Source organism: Macrobrachium rosenbergii, chromosome 34 (genome assembly GCF_040412425.1).
Source record: "Macrobrachium rosenbergii isolate ZJJX-2024 chromosome 34, ASM4041242v1, whole genome shotgun sequence".
In the NCBI taxonomy this organism is placed as follows: Eukaryota; Metazoa; Arthropoda; class Malacostraca; order Decapoda; family Palaemonidae; genus Macrobrachium; species Macrobrachium rosenbergii.
Window position 1 is genome coordinate 4,111,632 of NC_089774.1, and position 14,448 is coordinate 4,126,079.

At 34.4% G+C, this 14,448-nt stretch overlaps 1 protein-coding gene across 2 annotated transcripts; it reads right to left on the reverse strand.

The window, feature by feature from the left end:
* Positions 1-2,428: 2,428 nt before the first annotated feature.
* On the reverse strand, positions 2,429-12,825 carry LOC136856067 (putative phospholipase B-like 2). Of its 2 annotated transcripts, none has more exons than XM_067133680.1 (9): positions 12,683-12,825; positions 10,729-10,913; positions 10,024-10,137; positions 9,063-9,198; positions 8,082-8,167; positions 6,533-6,715; positions 5,746-5,977; positions 5,280-5,431; positions 2,429-3,633 (listed from the first exon to the last, which is right to left on the reverse strand). In XM_067133680.1, the coding sequence occupies exons 2-9, from the start codon at positions 10,902-10,904 to the stop codon at positions 3,042-3,044; spliced, it is 1,671 nt and encodes a 556-aa protein (XP_066989781.1). In that variant the 5' UTR covers positions 10,905-10,913; positions 12,683-12,825; the 3' UTR covers positions 2,429-3,041. The 2 variants fall into 2 exon arrangements, with proteins under 2 accessions (XP_066989781.1, XP_066989782.1); XM_067133681.1 differs by having other exon boundaries at positions 12,674-12,744.
* Positions 12,826-14,448: the final 1,623 nt, after the last annotated feature.

Sequence of the window (14,448 nt, forward strand, 5' to 3'; positions counted from 1 at the left end):
AATAACCATGAATTTAATTTGATTTTAAGATCAAATGTTAAGTGTGTTTGACGAAAGTATTCATCTTAATTTTTTTATATCCCTTATTGCGATATGTTTTCGTAAAAATGTCATGATGAAATTTTTATCAGTGGTTTGATCATCCAAATAAATAAATGATACGACACTTTCGTAAATTATAATAATTGGTATTTATATTTCTTCCAGGTTTATGGCCCCTATTAAAATTTATTTATCGCCTGGACTGGATATTTTAATAGAGATATTATTATATCTACATTTTTTTATATTACAAAATTCTCCAATTTCGGTATTGTTCATATTCATTCCTTTAATTTGAGTATTTATAGCAGCTTTGCTGATAATAAAAAAAAATAAATTAAAATATCGTAACAGAATTGGGTAGTTCTATTGAGATCAGGGTATTGTTAGATAGGTAATATGTATTCAATGATATATATATATATATATATATATATATATATATATATATATATATATATATATATATATATATATATATATATATATATATATATATATATATATATATATATATATATATATATATATATATATATATATATATATATATATATATATATATATATATATATATATATATATATATATATATATATATATATATATATATATATATATATATATATATATATAATATATATATATATATATATATATATATATATATATTATGTAAGTCCTCATTTTCTTCAAAGTTTTAATTTCCTGTGAAATTTTGTTAGAGTAGACAATAGTTTTATAAATAGTTCTTAATCAACCTAATTTCTACTTTATGCAAAAATGTCTGCATTTTTTTTCATTCCTAGAGCAAGTAACTGAATAATATGAGTGAAACATTCAAAATTTCATTTTCCTTTGCCTAGAAAGGCTTTTCTCAATTCTGGATAAACAGGGAAGGTTTGAAACAGGAACTAGCGTCAGTCTGTAACACAACCTCCGAAACCAATTATGAAATGAGCTGTTCAAGAAAGAAAAGGGTGAAGGAGACTCGTGAAAAACTGCAACCCCTACTAGGGATTAAACTGAGGGGAAAAAGGTTGCGGTATGTGTAAAAATGCTTTAATGGGTAACTATGGTACTCAAAATGGACATGGCGCCATCCTTTGCAGATTTATTCATCACCAAAATGATCCATGTAAATTCCCCAAAACAAAATATGAATACTTTTCGTTCGAGTTATCAGACACAAGTCTACAAGATTTAATTCATTACCTATCTCACCTTGTTTTATTTTTAAGGGTTTTGCCTGGTTGTATAATGTATATTAGAAGCTTGTATCAAATACAATAGTAGAAATTGAAGGAAAACAAATATTGGGACAAGTATTAAAAATTATGGCAATGCCGTGTTGAATTCTGATTAGCATTGTTAATATTTTTCAGCATTCCAACTTCTCTCCTTAGGTTAAAAACATACAGTATTTGATAAGACGACTGGCTGTCATAAAAACGAAAGCACTAAGAAGCAGGTTTAACAATAACTGTCAATAAAATATTTTACCAATACATCTTTACCCAAATGAAACGTGATGAGTATTTGTCCAAGTGTGTTCTTAAAAACTTGACAAAATTGCTATCATTCTCCTTGGATATTTAATTAAGCCCACTGATTTGAAGGCATACCTATTTACACACCTACATGACACTACAATCCTTCTAAGCATCTCTTGTCCATAAGAGAATACAAAATTACTACGGTTACATGGGACTATGTGACTCCATACAGTTACTCATCATACCACCACAACCTGATGAATTTGCCTCGATGACAGGCACGCATCTTACGTGAACGTCAAGATGATTCCGTTTCAAAACCTGATGAATTTGCCTCGATGACAGGCACACATCTTACGTGAACGTCAAATTGATTCCGTTTCAACACCAAGCTTGAGTACATATACAGTACACTTGAACACTTACATGGCAGATATACCAACAGTAGACACATTTACACTTAACAGCACATTACTACTTTTTGCTGATAACCTGGGTTCTTGCTGGTCTTGAAAAAATCATAAAGGAGTTACGTGCTCTAGATGAAGTATTGCAAGTTTGTGCCTTAATGCAGACCTCTATCAACAATGATACTTTATAAGTAAGGTACTTTTGCATTAATTCTATAATGTAATTTACTTAATGAGGTCTAAATTGAAGAGAGTAAAAGGTAAAAAATTTGGACAGCTAATTTGAATGGATAAAAAGTATAAAAGCAGAAAGCTACGTAACTGGGGGCAAAATGGATGTCCAAAGAAACTTTCCATACTTCCAACAGTGTTCCTCGCAACGCATAATGTAGGCAGTACCCCTATATCAGAGCACACATCCACAACCTTCATTTGAAGCAAACAAAAATGGTTTGTGCACTTGCTCAATAACACCTCATATCCATTCAATAATATTTATTTAGTCTAATTTTTTTGCAAAAAATATATACACTTAAATTTACTAATACAACTATAAAAACTCTGATTAAAAATAATGCCTTACTAACAGTAGCAAAATATAAAGTCTGTAAGACGATCTTTAAGTCACTTCCTTAAACACCAAAAGTAAAAGCTATGTTGCATCTAAATTTAAAATACTAAAAATCTAAAATATCTTCACGTAAATCATTAAGAAAAATTCTGAAATAGCATTAATCTTATAAAACATTACAACATTTCACAACAATTTTCTTAGCCACCTGTACCATTTGGGTAAAAAAGTAATAAAAATAAAGGTTGGTTCCTTTTGCTAACTTATACCTACTTGCAAAAAGTTGTGTCATGGTTATATAATTTTAAGTTAGCTAATTCTAACCTTTATTTAAAAACACGCATAACTTGACAACAACCACCAAGAAATCTTCATACATAAAACATTACAACGGGTAAGTCATTTTCTTATAACTAACTGTGACAATTTTCTTGTTTAAGCATATCAAAATCGTTGAATAGCTTTCCAACAGTCAATTTTAAGCATTTCATTTTAAAAAATTATCTGAGTAATTGTATGATTTTACCACAGCCACCTGTGACCAACCACTGGGAACTTCCAAGAATCTGGATGTCCGTAGTGGGGTGTATCGTTGGCAAAATCTTGGTCACTCCAACGGAAAACTGGCTGTTGATCATAGGTAGGGCCATTGACAGCTAGGAACTGCAGCCTGCTGGCCATCTTGGAAGTCGTCATTTTCATATCTGTTCCTCCATGGGACCTGTGACCCAGTGCTCCGAAGGGATACGTTCCATTCTTTGGGTTCAAGTCATTTCTTGCCGATATGGCATTCTCCGCACTGTAGGGTGGCGTGCAGTCGCAGCGTGCGAGGGGGTCGTTCTTGAAATCGTTGTAACGCATCAAGCGTATCATGGTGACGATGTTTTTGACTGAACTGTGGTCCCTTTTGAATATCAGGGCCCTTGGTGTTTTGTCGTAGCTGAACCAGTCTCCATACTTGGCAACTAGGGCTGGAATGCCGCTCAAGTTGAACACGGACTCATAGAAAGGAACATTGTAACTCGGCCAGTACTTCTGGGATTGAAGAAGCTGAGACTGGTCCCCTGTTGCGATGAAACCTGGGATTTGTTCTAATACCCACAGAGTATTTGGCCTGAAATGAGAGTCAGGAGCTGCATTAGCTATTAGCAGTGAAATCTTTCACAAATTACTAAAATGCCTTCTCCTAAAAAATGATGAATCATAATATCACAAACTACAATAAAGTTCCTAAACGTTATCGTGACTAAATGATTTAAGCTGTGTCACAAGCACCAAAATATTTAACAAATTTCTAAAAAGCCTCATCCTAAAGTATGATGTCTTAATAAATACACTAAACTTACCTTAAAATTGTTATAAGTAATGAGATAAATTGTTTCTCAAGTATTGAAAAATTTAACAAATTCCTAAAACATTTGGGCCAAAGACTCAAAATCATAATATCATGAACTATACAAAATTCCCTTGAAATTACTAAAATAAAATGATAAAGGCTATGTGATGAGTCTTGAAAAATTCAATAATTTCATTAAATTCCTTGTCCCAAAGACTTATATACCATATCATCCCAAGCTTTTCAAACACCCCTAAAATCACTATGCATACTGTAAATTCTAAGAGTTTCTTCATAAGATTTTCCACACACAATATACAAAATGACAATCTGAAACCATATGCCCCAGTGAATGGCCTTGACAAAGAAACTCACAACATCTTAGATTATCCTTGGAAACTATTTATTCAAAAAATGACATTAATAATGCATTTTTGTACAAAAATAAATCAACATACAACATGGTAATGATCCATAAATATAAAATGAAAGCTTAGTCTAAATCAAGTATACTTAACCCAGGTTGCAGAGGCCACAAGTAAAGAAAATCAATTCTCATGAATTATGAAAAACAGTGAAATATGTACGTAATAACTTTACTGGTAAACAGATACAACATCCTTACAATTCTTGTCAGGATGTGAAATGGGTTTACTCACTCCTGTCTGGTACACCATGTTCAGATTCCTACCTGGTTTAGTTCTTCCTCTATGCCTTTTATACATGATTCCTGGCATTCCAAGTAGTCTTTACTATGCTACCTCCAAATCTACTACTGTTCTGACTAAATTCTTCACCCTAACATCAATAAGTAACAAAATCTGATAGGTAACAAAGACCATTAGATAACAGTAATTCCATGTATCTAGCTTAAACTAAATACTGTAGTACTTTAAACTTATCATTCAATATAAAAGACTTATTTGGAAAATATTTGTCTAAAACTCAATCCTCACATAAAACGCAATTGTAGTCCTTCTATCCTATTTATATTTCTCTCCCTGTCAGTTTAATTTCAATAATCTTAACATCCATATGGAGTGGAATGAAATATAAAATTTTGGCCAAAGGCCAAGCGCTGGGACCAGTGAGGTCATCCGGCGCTGAAAGGGAAACTGAGAGTAAAAGGTTTGAAAGGTGTAACGAGAAGAAAACCTCGCAGCTGCACTAATAAACAATTGTTAGGAGAGGTTGGAAAGTAAGATGGAGGAAAGAGAATACGAACAGAGGTACAGTAAAAGGAATGAAAGGGGTTACAGCTAGGGGCCTAAAGTAATGTCTACAGTGCACCACATGAGGTGCACTGACGGCATTAACCCCCTACAGGGTAAACCATACGGACGGAAATGAAACAAATTTGGTGCAACGAAAAGGAAAGTGAATTTTCAAAAATGCACGAGGCAAATAAAATTAAAATATCTTACTGAATACGTTTCCCTGGTTTGAAGAGTTTGTAGTCCAGCACCATCCACTGATTATTGTATGTGCCGCTGTTATGCATGGAAAAGAAGTCTGACCAACTCTTCCCATCGACGGCTAACCGGTTAGCTACGATGGTACGAAGCCATTCCATAATCTGTGAATTGAAAAACGATTAATAACTTGTCTTATATATTGTACTGTACACATCATACACAAACATAGTGTGTGTGTGTTTGAAGAAAGGTAAACGATGTGAAAGAAGAGGAATGTCACGGAATAACCTGCACGCACACCATGAAAAGTCTTCGTTTATGGAGCCCTTCTAAATCAATGAAAAACAATTCTGTACTCGCCAGCAGGAAAAATATCCAATTTAACAAAAGTAATTATATACACGAGTCTCTAAATATAAAAAAACATTAAAAAAAGACATCACGAAAATATAAAAGCACAATTTGGGGCACTAACCTCACCAGTTGAAGTCACATTCTTCCACAGTGCCGGGTTGCTGTTCCCAATGGTCGTCTCCAAGGAGACCAGACCGGAGGACAGCACGTGAAAGTCATCGCCAGACACCAACATCGCCGGGTAGGACGAAAACGCCACAGTGTGACCTGGGTTGATGTCTGTAGCATTAGAGGATCCGGTTCGACGGAAGGGGAACTTGTATTTCTTCTGGATGCGTAGCATGGACTGATATCTGCAAAGAATTGGTAAGGTATCATCATTATTATTGCTATTAGTGTTAGCTCTTCGTTGGCCGGGTCGGTAGAGCTGTGGACTGGCACTTGCCAGGCCCGAGTTCGAGTCCCCGGCCGGCTGATGAAGAGTTAGAGGAATTTATTTCTGGTGATAGAAATTCATTTCTCGCTATAATGTGGTTCGGGTTCCACAATAAGCTGTAAGTCCCGTTGCTAAGTAATCAATGGGTTCTTAGCCACGTAAAATAAGTCTAATCCTTCGGGCCAGCCCTAGGAGAGCTGTTAATCAGCTCAGTGGTCTGGTAAAACTAAGGTACACTTAACTTTTTTACTATTAGTATTAAAAATAATTTACCCAAACTACTGCATCACCATTTTCTTGTTTCGATTTTCACCCCATATTTTAAAAAGCACCCTTGGGAAGCCATGCATGACTAGAAAAATAACTCAGTGATTTCATTACTCTGCTCAGTAAAAATGAGAATTAACTACAAAAAACAGCATATTTCATACACGATCGCAAAACAACAAAGCAAACAGGATTAATTTCTTACGTATTCCAAGTCACGTGCGATACGTAGAGGTCGATGTTGCCAGGCAGGAGCTTAATTAGGGCAGAACAATGGCCATCCTTAATGGTATGCCCAGAATTCACCCAATCTTCCAGTCTCATGTTATGCAGCTTTGGGTCAAGAGCGGTCTCAAGGTCTTCAATGTCTCCCATTAAGTTCAACCACCTAAACAAACAAAAAAAGTAGAAGTGCATCAAAGTTATGATCTAATAATTGGGAAATGGCCAAGTGGGAAACATAGTTAAAAGATAGAAGCCTCTTTAAATATTTTCCTGATGATCAGAGTGGGCAGGCAAACCCATTGCTGAACCACTAAATAAATGAGTGATGTTACACCAGAGGAAGTCTTTTGACTTGTACACCAGAGATTGTACCAAAAAGACAACAAAGAGTATTGTTCTCAGTGACTCTAAAAAATAACAATTAGTTAGACTCTTTGTAAAAAATGAACTAAATTTAGTCTCACTCATCCCAAGCAATATTTTGCATATCAAATTTCTTTTGGGTACCTTCAATTCAACTTAAATACAGTCTCTGCTTGAATTACACTGCATAAAACCCTCATAATTCAGAAGTAACCGTGAATTTTCATCGAGCTACAGTATATCATTCTTCTTTAGCATTCGTACACAATGCTACACAAAGTAAACATGTATATAGCTGACAATCTTGCGGGCTTCAAAGTTAGGGAATAAACTTGCAGGCTTCAAAGTTAGGGAATAAAGAAAGTGGCATTGCTACATGATCACCTGCCTAAAATCAACATTTAGCCTTAACTGAGGTCACAGAAATCATGATATTAATGTCTGATCCTAAACTACGTAGTTTTCATGAGAAACTTGAGACTTTCTCTTCATAACTGGGAAATGAGGAAATCTATAGACTGGGAATAATAGTAAAAGGGAGATAGGCTCTGTCTATGGCTCACACCAAAAGATTATAGCAATAGCTGCCCTCATAAAATCTGTCAAGTTTAGCAACATACTCTAGTTAATCAGCATTCTCATGAGAACAAATGAAAAACAGATTCCTCCAGGTTTTGGTTCACAGTATTCACAAATGTTTATCATGAGCGCTCTGAATATATTATAAAGGACAGACCAGTTTGAGCATAGGATTTATTCTTTGCTCATGCCAGAGTGGAAATGAGAACGATGGTTATATAAGCTATTTCTCGACCTCCAAACAAACCAAGGTAATATCCAATTGATAAATTGTAAGTTGGTTGTTCTCCTTCGAGTGGCACATTTATAGGACTCTGTAAGATAATGTTTAGCTACAAGAGCCTACATGCTTATATATTTATGAAGTGTACAGCACAGAGATCTGCAAAAGAATGGCTGCACCTCTCAATACAAAGACAACCTGACTTCCATCTTTGTAAGACCCCAGCTATTTCCTTAAGATGAGACATAAGGCAACACTGTAATAAGTAGGAATGGGATGAAAAGTGTCCTCTATAAAATATAAAAGGATTATGAGAAAACTGTGCCATTAACACATAGACATAAACAGCCAATTACAGACTTACAAAATGGCATCATCTTCCATAGGTTGTCCTCCGGTCTTATTGTAACCATCAGCAACTCCGCTCACTTGTGCCAAAATCAGCTCAACCTAGATGAAAATAAAAACGTCCTTGAGCAATAAAAACATAATAAAAGGCTATTCATTACATATCTTTCTTCTACAATAGTTTCCAATAAAATGGAAATAAAAAATGAGAAAGCCCCCAAACTACTAACAATTGTTTCATCTTACAAATCTCTCATGATTATACATTTGCTGACATAACTTCCTTTCTTTTCTTTTCTTTCTTTGTTGAGGACTAACGAGCTGCATCTGATAACCATCATTCGAGTGACTCTTCATGACCTGTCTTCGTTCTCCTGCTTCTACTTTCATCACTAGACTCTAATTGAAAGCATGCCACATTTGTAATCCTATTAGTAAAGCTCAGTCATTGACTATTGTTTCAATATGAAGTCTTTAATTCCAATTGTTTAAGGCTCTACTGCAAAGTCTAAATCATAATTATTAGCTTAATAATGCAGGTTAACCCCGATCGAAACGGGTATGCTGTACATTACTTATCCCAAACTCAACTTGAACAGTTTGCTAGAATAACTGGCTTACCTTTTGTCTTAAACATAGCCAAAGTTTTGGCAATGGTAACATCTAGGCTAAGGAAACAACACTTCTTAGAGCACATATATATCAGGTTTCATTAATCCATTCACTGTCTAAAACCATCACTGATCTTTTAATCTGATGCCATAAATTCTGATAGGCCTCAAGTGTCATTACAATAAAAAGGCTGACCACTGTTTATTCTCAAAAGAGCAGTGAAAATTAAAGCAGGTTTCAATTAAATTACTCGGGGAGCATACAGGAAGAAAACAAAGAGATTGGACAGAAAAATTCAAAAGACAGAAAGTATGTAACTGGAGCCACAACAATACTGTCACGAACCTTTTAAGCAATGACCCCTATACAGGGTTCTAGCACTTACATTATGCCACACAGGACAACTGTCTCCTTTCAGCGCTATCATGGACTTCATCCACCTCAAATTCTCTGACAAGTATTTCCGTAAGTTATCACAAAACTCCTCCGATTTCCACTGACAGAATCCCTCCAGTGTGTTTCTGAAAATGTAAAATTTATAATTTGTAGCGTAAATGCAACTCACCAATTCTACTTTTGTCTTAATGACTTCACAGGTGTGTATAAGTATATAGTAATTGCCATCTTCACGCTATTAAACCACAAACGAGACCCCATGCACTTTAAGCCACCGGAGGAATGCACTCACGGTTTAAACTTCTTTCTTACGTAACAAAAATCTGGTTTCATTCATAAACCCCATTGGAGGGGGAAGTAATTGAGTCTACGTGGAGATCTCTACTGAAGCTGACTGATTATTCATGCCTATCTAAACATCAGCATAGAAGTAATTCAAATGAACCATTTTTTTTATGCATGATTACTAATTACAATCATGCTATGATGAAAATAATGACAGACTTCCAAGTTTAAAGGACTGTTAAGTTTTCAGTGGCAGGTCATGCATTTCCTGAAAATTAAACCTCCATAATGTTGTTCATTACTGCAGATTCAGAAATTCTGTGCAAAGTAATCTATCAAGAATTTTCATTTAAACAGCTCTTCAAAATTATACCGCAGAAGAAAATCACTGTACAAATACCTTATCTTTTAGGATCTCAAATTATGATCTAAGTAAATCAAAACTAGTATTTGGCAAATGGTTGAAATACCCAAATAAAAAAATAGTAACTGAAATACATAGTATTATCAGTATCAACACTATAATCTTAAAGGTTAAGATACGGTAGTTAAATCACAGAAAAAGAAAGGGTATTCTTATAAAAACGAATTCACAGTGCAACAACAATTATCCCAAAAGTCCTCAAAATACTTAAAAAACATACGAACCTCAAAAGGACACTAACCTATATGCTTTGTAAATCATATCCTTTGTAGAAGCTCCTTCAGCAAAGCCAGCAGCATAAGCCTGCACTGTGTCTGGGAACTCTGGGTTGGTTTCAATTTCTAAGTATCCCCAGCTGGAACAAAATCAATGTATCAGAGAGAGAGAGAGAGAGAGAGAGAGAGAGAGAGAGAGAGAGAGAGAGAGAGAGAGAGAGAGAACAGTGTCCAGTGTCGCCGTTGGTGACTAAAAATGAGTAGCTTTAAACTACTCATACTGAAAAATCCCTGAAGTCGGTAAACTAAGCATACTGACTATTGAAGAAGAATAACAAAGTGGAAAAAAAATAACTTTGTACATGACTGATGATTAAATTCCTACTTCACAAACATATGTGGTATTGGTTTTAACAATAAAATAGTAATTTTTACATTTTCTGGTTTTCAAAACTGTTATTAACTGTCAATTCACAAGCACAACAAAAATAAATTGTTGAATGCAAAATTATATGAAACAAAAATAATTCCAAAAACTACTATACTTTTTCGTAAACAACGGCAACCTGTCACACAAATTATGAGAAAATGAGAAAACAATTTAAACTGGCATGTCCTTAAGATACGTAATTATTCAATAGCTGGCTGATATCACACTACAAAATTCTAAATTTCTTAAGACCATAGGAATGTGCTTAAATTATGCAGAAAATTTTACTTAAGATACATACCCATCCTTGAAGGTATTATCAGAGAAATTTCCCCTTGCGACCCAGTTACCGACTGGTCCAACATGAAGCTGGTATTGAGAGCCATCAAATGAGACACTGACAAGGGCTCCCGATGAGACGGCAGCGAACACTGTTATCAGTAACTTCACACATAACAGAAATTTATGCTGCAACATAGTTGTGTTCTGTGAATAACAAAAATATATACAGTACAGTAAAAATATTAGCTAATAAATAAGAGGTTATTTAGCCTACTCCAAGCAACATAGCAAATATGAAATCTATAAGAAGATACTACAGTATGGTCTCATAGCCTATACACCAAAATGGTAGGTGATTTTCAATTTTTAGATGTGCTTTCATTATAGCCTTCAGATAAAATATGAATACTTTGTAACCCTAAATAAAAGGCATCCCATTCAACTAATCAATGAAAAATACTCCAAAGCCATCTAGTCCTTTCTAGTTACACCACACACACACACTAAATTCAACACTACAGTATTTGGATTATGTTTTAATGGTGCAACCCAAGTCAGCTATTTTAACAAACTTTTTCTTTATGCTGTACTGTACTGTCATAAAATTAAGATTTTGTTTTCCACATCATCGCTTCCACCACCACGTGACAAAAAGGGCTACTATGAAGTTCTGCTTTTCGTGTTTTTCCTGTGCTTTATCTTTTACAAATCTCCACTAATCACCAGCCTCCCTTGTCACAGTTCTCATCTAAGAAGGTCTAGGTCTTCAAACTCTTCTGGCACCCACAGGATCCCAGCTGATGCTATTATGTACTATCGTATTCTCCCAAGGGTTGTGCAAAGGACATGTCCAAGCCATCTACATCTCCCTTTCAGAATTATCTCAACTATGTATAGAACTTCTGTAATTTCCCTAATAGTATCATTTTTCACTCTATCCTCCCATATGAAACCTAATATTCCTCTTTAAGTATTACTCTAAAATCTGAACACAATCACCTCAAAATGATTACATCAGCATCGGGGTAAATTCAATTACGTGTGTAACATTTTGCTGTAAGGCTATTGCTACTCTTAGCAAAATTCTAGCAAAAAATCATCAGGATTACTAACCTAACAAAGCACATGCTCATATGCTTGGCTGAAAAGCCAGCCATCTTTCTCTGAAACCCCCAATAACTTTTTTTAAGTCTTTGTTGTTAGATGTGCTAATAAACTTAATATTAACAACAAAACATAACTCTCAATATACAGCCTGGGCTATATACCTTACAGGATTCAAACTTGAATATTATCTGTTGCATTAACAGAGTAATTAGGGCTGACATCATGCCAAGGTGTGTAAACTATTTCAGAAATGTTCAAATATATAAAAAGTCTTTATAGAACAAGTTATGGGCAAAGTCCCACCCCAGCCGAGTCAGGGCACCATGCCCTAGGTTAAGTTAGAATGTATTAAGTTTTTGGGGGCAATTTTTAGCAAAATAACATACGTTTATCACCACTCTGCATTCCCTCTAATCATTATTACCAGAATGTGGGAAAAAATTACATACAAAAAGCCTGAAAATATATTAAATAAAAAAGCCAGTTTTCACACAATATGACGTCCTTGTATAAAAACCATAATAAAAAAAAACTGCGAGCAAAAGGGAGATAAGGCAACAATGGGTCATTAAAAGCACGAATAAACAACAATATGACAAACAAACAGACAAAACAATGCAATGATGAATCATGACAGCCATTTGCATGTCGGCTTTACCCTTTAGGATTCAGAGAAAGGTTAGACGTGAACAGATTTAAACTGTTTTTTTGTTGTTTGATGGAAAAAAAATAGATTTATCTCTACAATATCGAACAGTTTCAGCTTATAAACATTAATAAATACCTCTAATAGATATAATACCAAACTAAATCCATATTTTAACAAAATCTGATAAATATTTTAAAGAGAAACTTACATTACGTACCGTTCTCAACAATGACTCGTCGGCTAATGCTTCTTTTGTTGTTGTTTTCAAGATCAGCTGATCTTCTTCTTCTTCTTCTTCTTCTTCCGGTCAAATCACGTGAATGACTCCCTTAGGCAAATGGTTCTTATAAAATACTTGAAAATTATCTATAATTGAACAAATATAATTAGACGTTGTTTATTTAGAGTTTTCATGCGATTATTGCTCAGCCCAACTGCATTTAAAAAAGTGGACACGAGGCATCGTATAAAGAAAATACGTCTTAGAATTACTGGTACAAAGAACATACATCTTGCATAACTAAGTTATATATAAAGCAGCAAGCTAATGTCTTATATATATATATATATATATATATATATATATATATATATATATATATATATATATATATATATATATATATATATATATATATATATATATATATATATATATATATTACTGGAATTTATCAGCATTTGAGCATCTTACTCATAAAAATGTTGGAGAATTCCCAAGAAAGGGAGGCTTGGATTTTAGCCTAGCATATGGGCATGTGGTTTCTTTGTTATCCTAATACAGTATATGTGTAATTATAATAGCCACAATGCCCTCTTAACTTCCCTAATTCTTAGCGTTTTTTTGGAAACGAAATGCCTACAGTAAACTGACAGCACTACTGTAGACCCCTACAGGGTGACAAGGCATGCCATGCACCATCGACACATTAGCCGTCGTTGATCCCTTGGAAAGGGCATTTGGTTTAATATTTCGAAATCCTAGCTAAGAAATTTCAGCGACATCACTCATTTACGTTGATAATAATTCGGTGCAAAATATCTAATACTGTCCTGGGGTTCTCCTTGATGACTCATTTTTAAAGGTGGTGAAATCTAGAGAACACTAAAGAATTGCGATACCTTGGTAGGTTGCCCAAATGAAGCCACCCTCTAAAGAAGCAGGGGTGCATCACTGAAAAATAACAATGTCATACCAGTAATTATAGATAATAGTGTTACATTTTACTATGACTCAGGATAGACTTTTGTTCTTCAATGGAGATCAAAGCACCTCTTAGGAAGCGCAATTTGGACACAAGCCTTTAACAACTAACCGATACACATGACCTTACAATTCCTTTCTTTCATTCTGAATAATACTTTTTCTTACTACTGTATCCCTTATTGATCCTGCTCCCAATGTAGAAAATGCAATTCAGATCTTCTATTGCTAAGTTTATTTATTCTCTGCAAACTTCTATTTTCTCCAATAACCACCAAAGACACTTTAAGAGGTGATCAGTCTTTTTGGATTAAGGCTAAAAAAAAAATTAAAAAAAAAAAAAAAAAAAAAAAAATTATCTGAGGAGTCAAAATGCACCCGTATACTTTTTTAGGAACGAGATCAGGATTTCTCCAACTTCAAAAATTCTTTCCCCGTAATCATATCCAATTTTTTTATGAATTTTCCTCCCCTCATTCTTTCAAAATTCTTATACTGTGCATCACTCAATAGTAAATTACTTGTTTTGATGGACACTCCACTGCACTGAAGTTTAGTTTTCATTAAAGCCAATAACAGATCTTCAAGACAAAATCTTCAGCAGACAACTGAGTAATATAAAATACTGAACTTGTTTCTCCGATACTTTTAAAACTTTCTGTAGCAGTTGCGTGTTCTGGTAGTGATCACGCTTCTGTCCTAAGCTATTATACACAATATCACCAGCTGACTGACTGACTGAACATTCTAAAGTGGTGTTGCAACAAGTATCATCATTG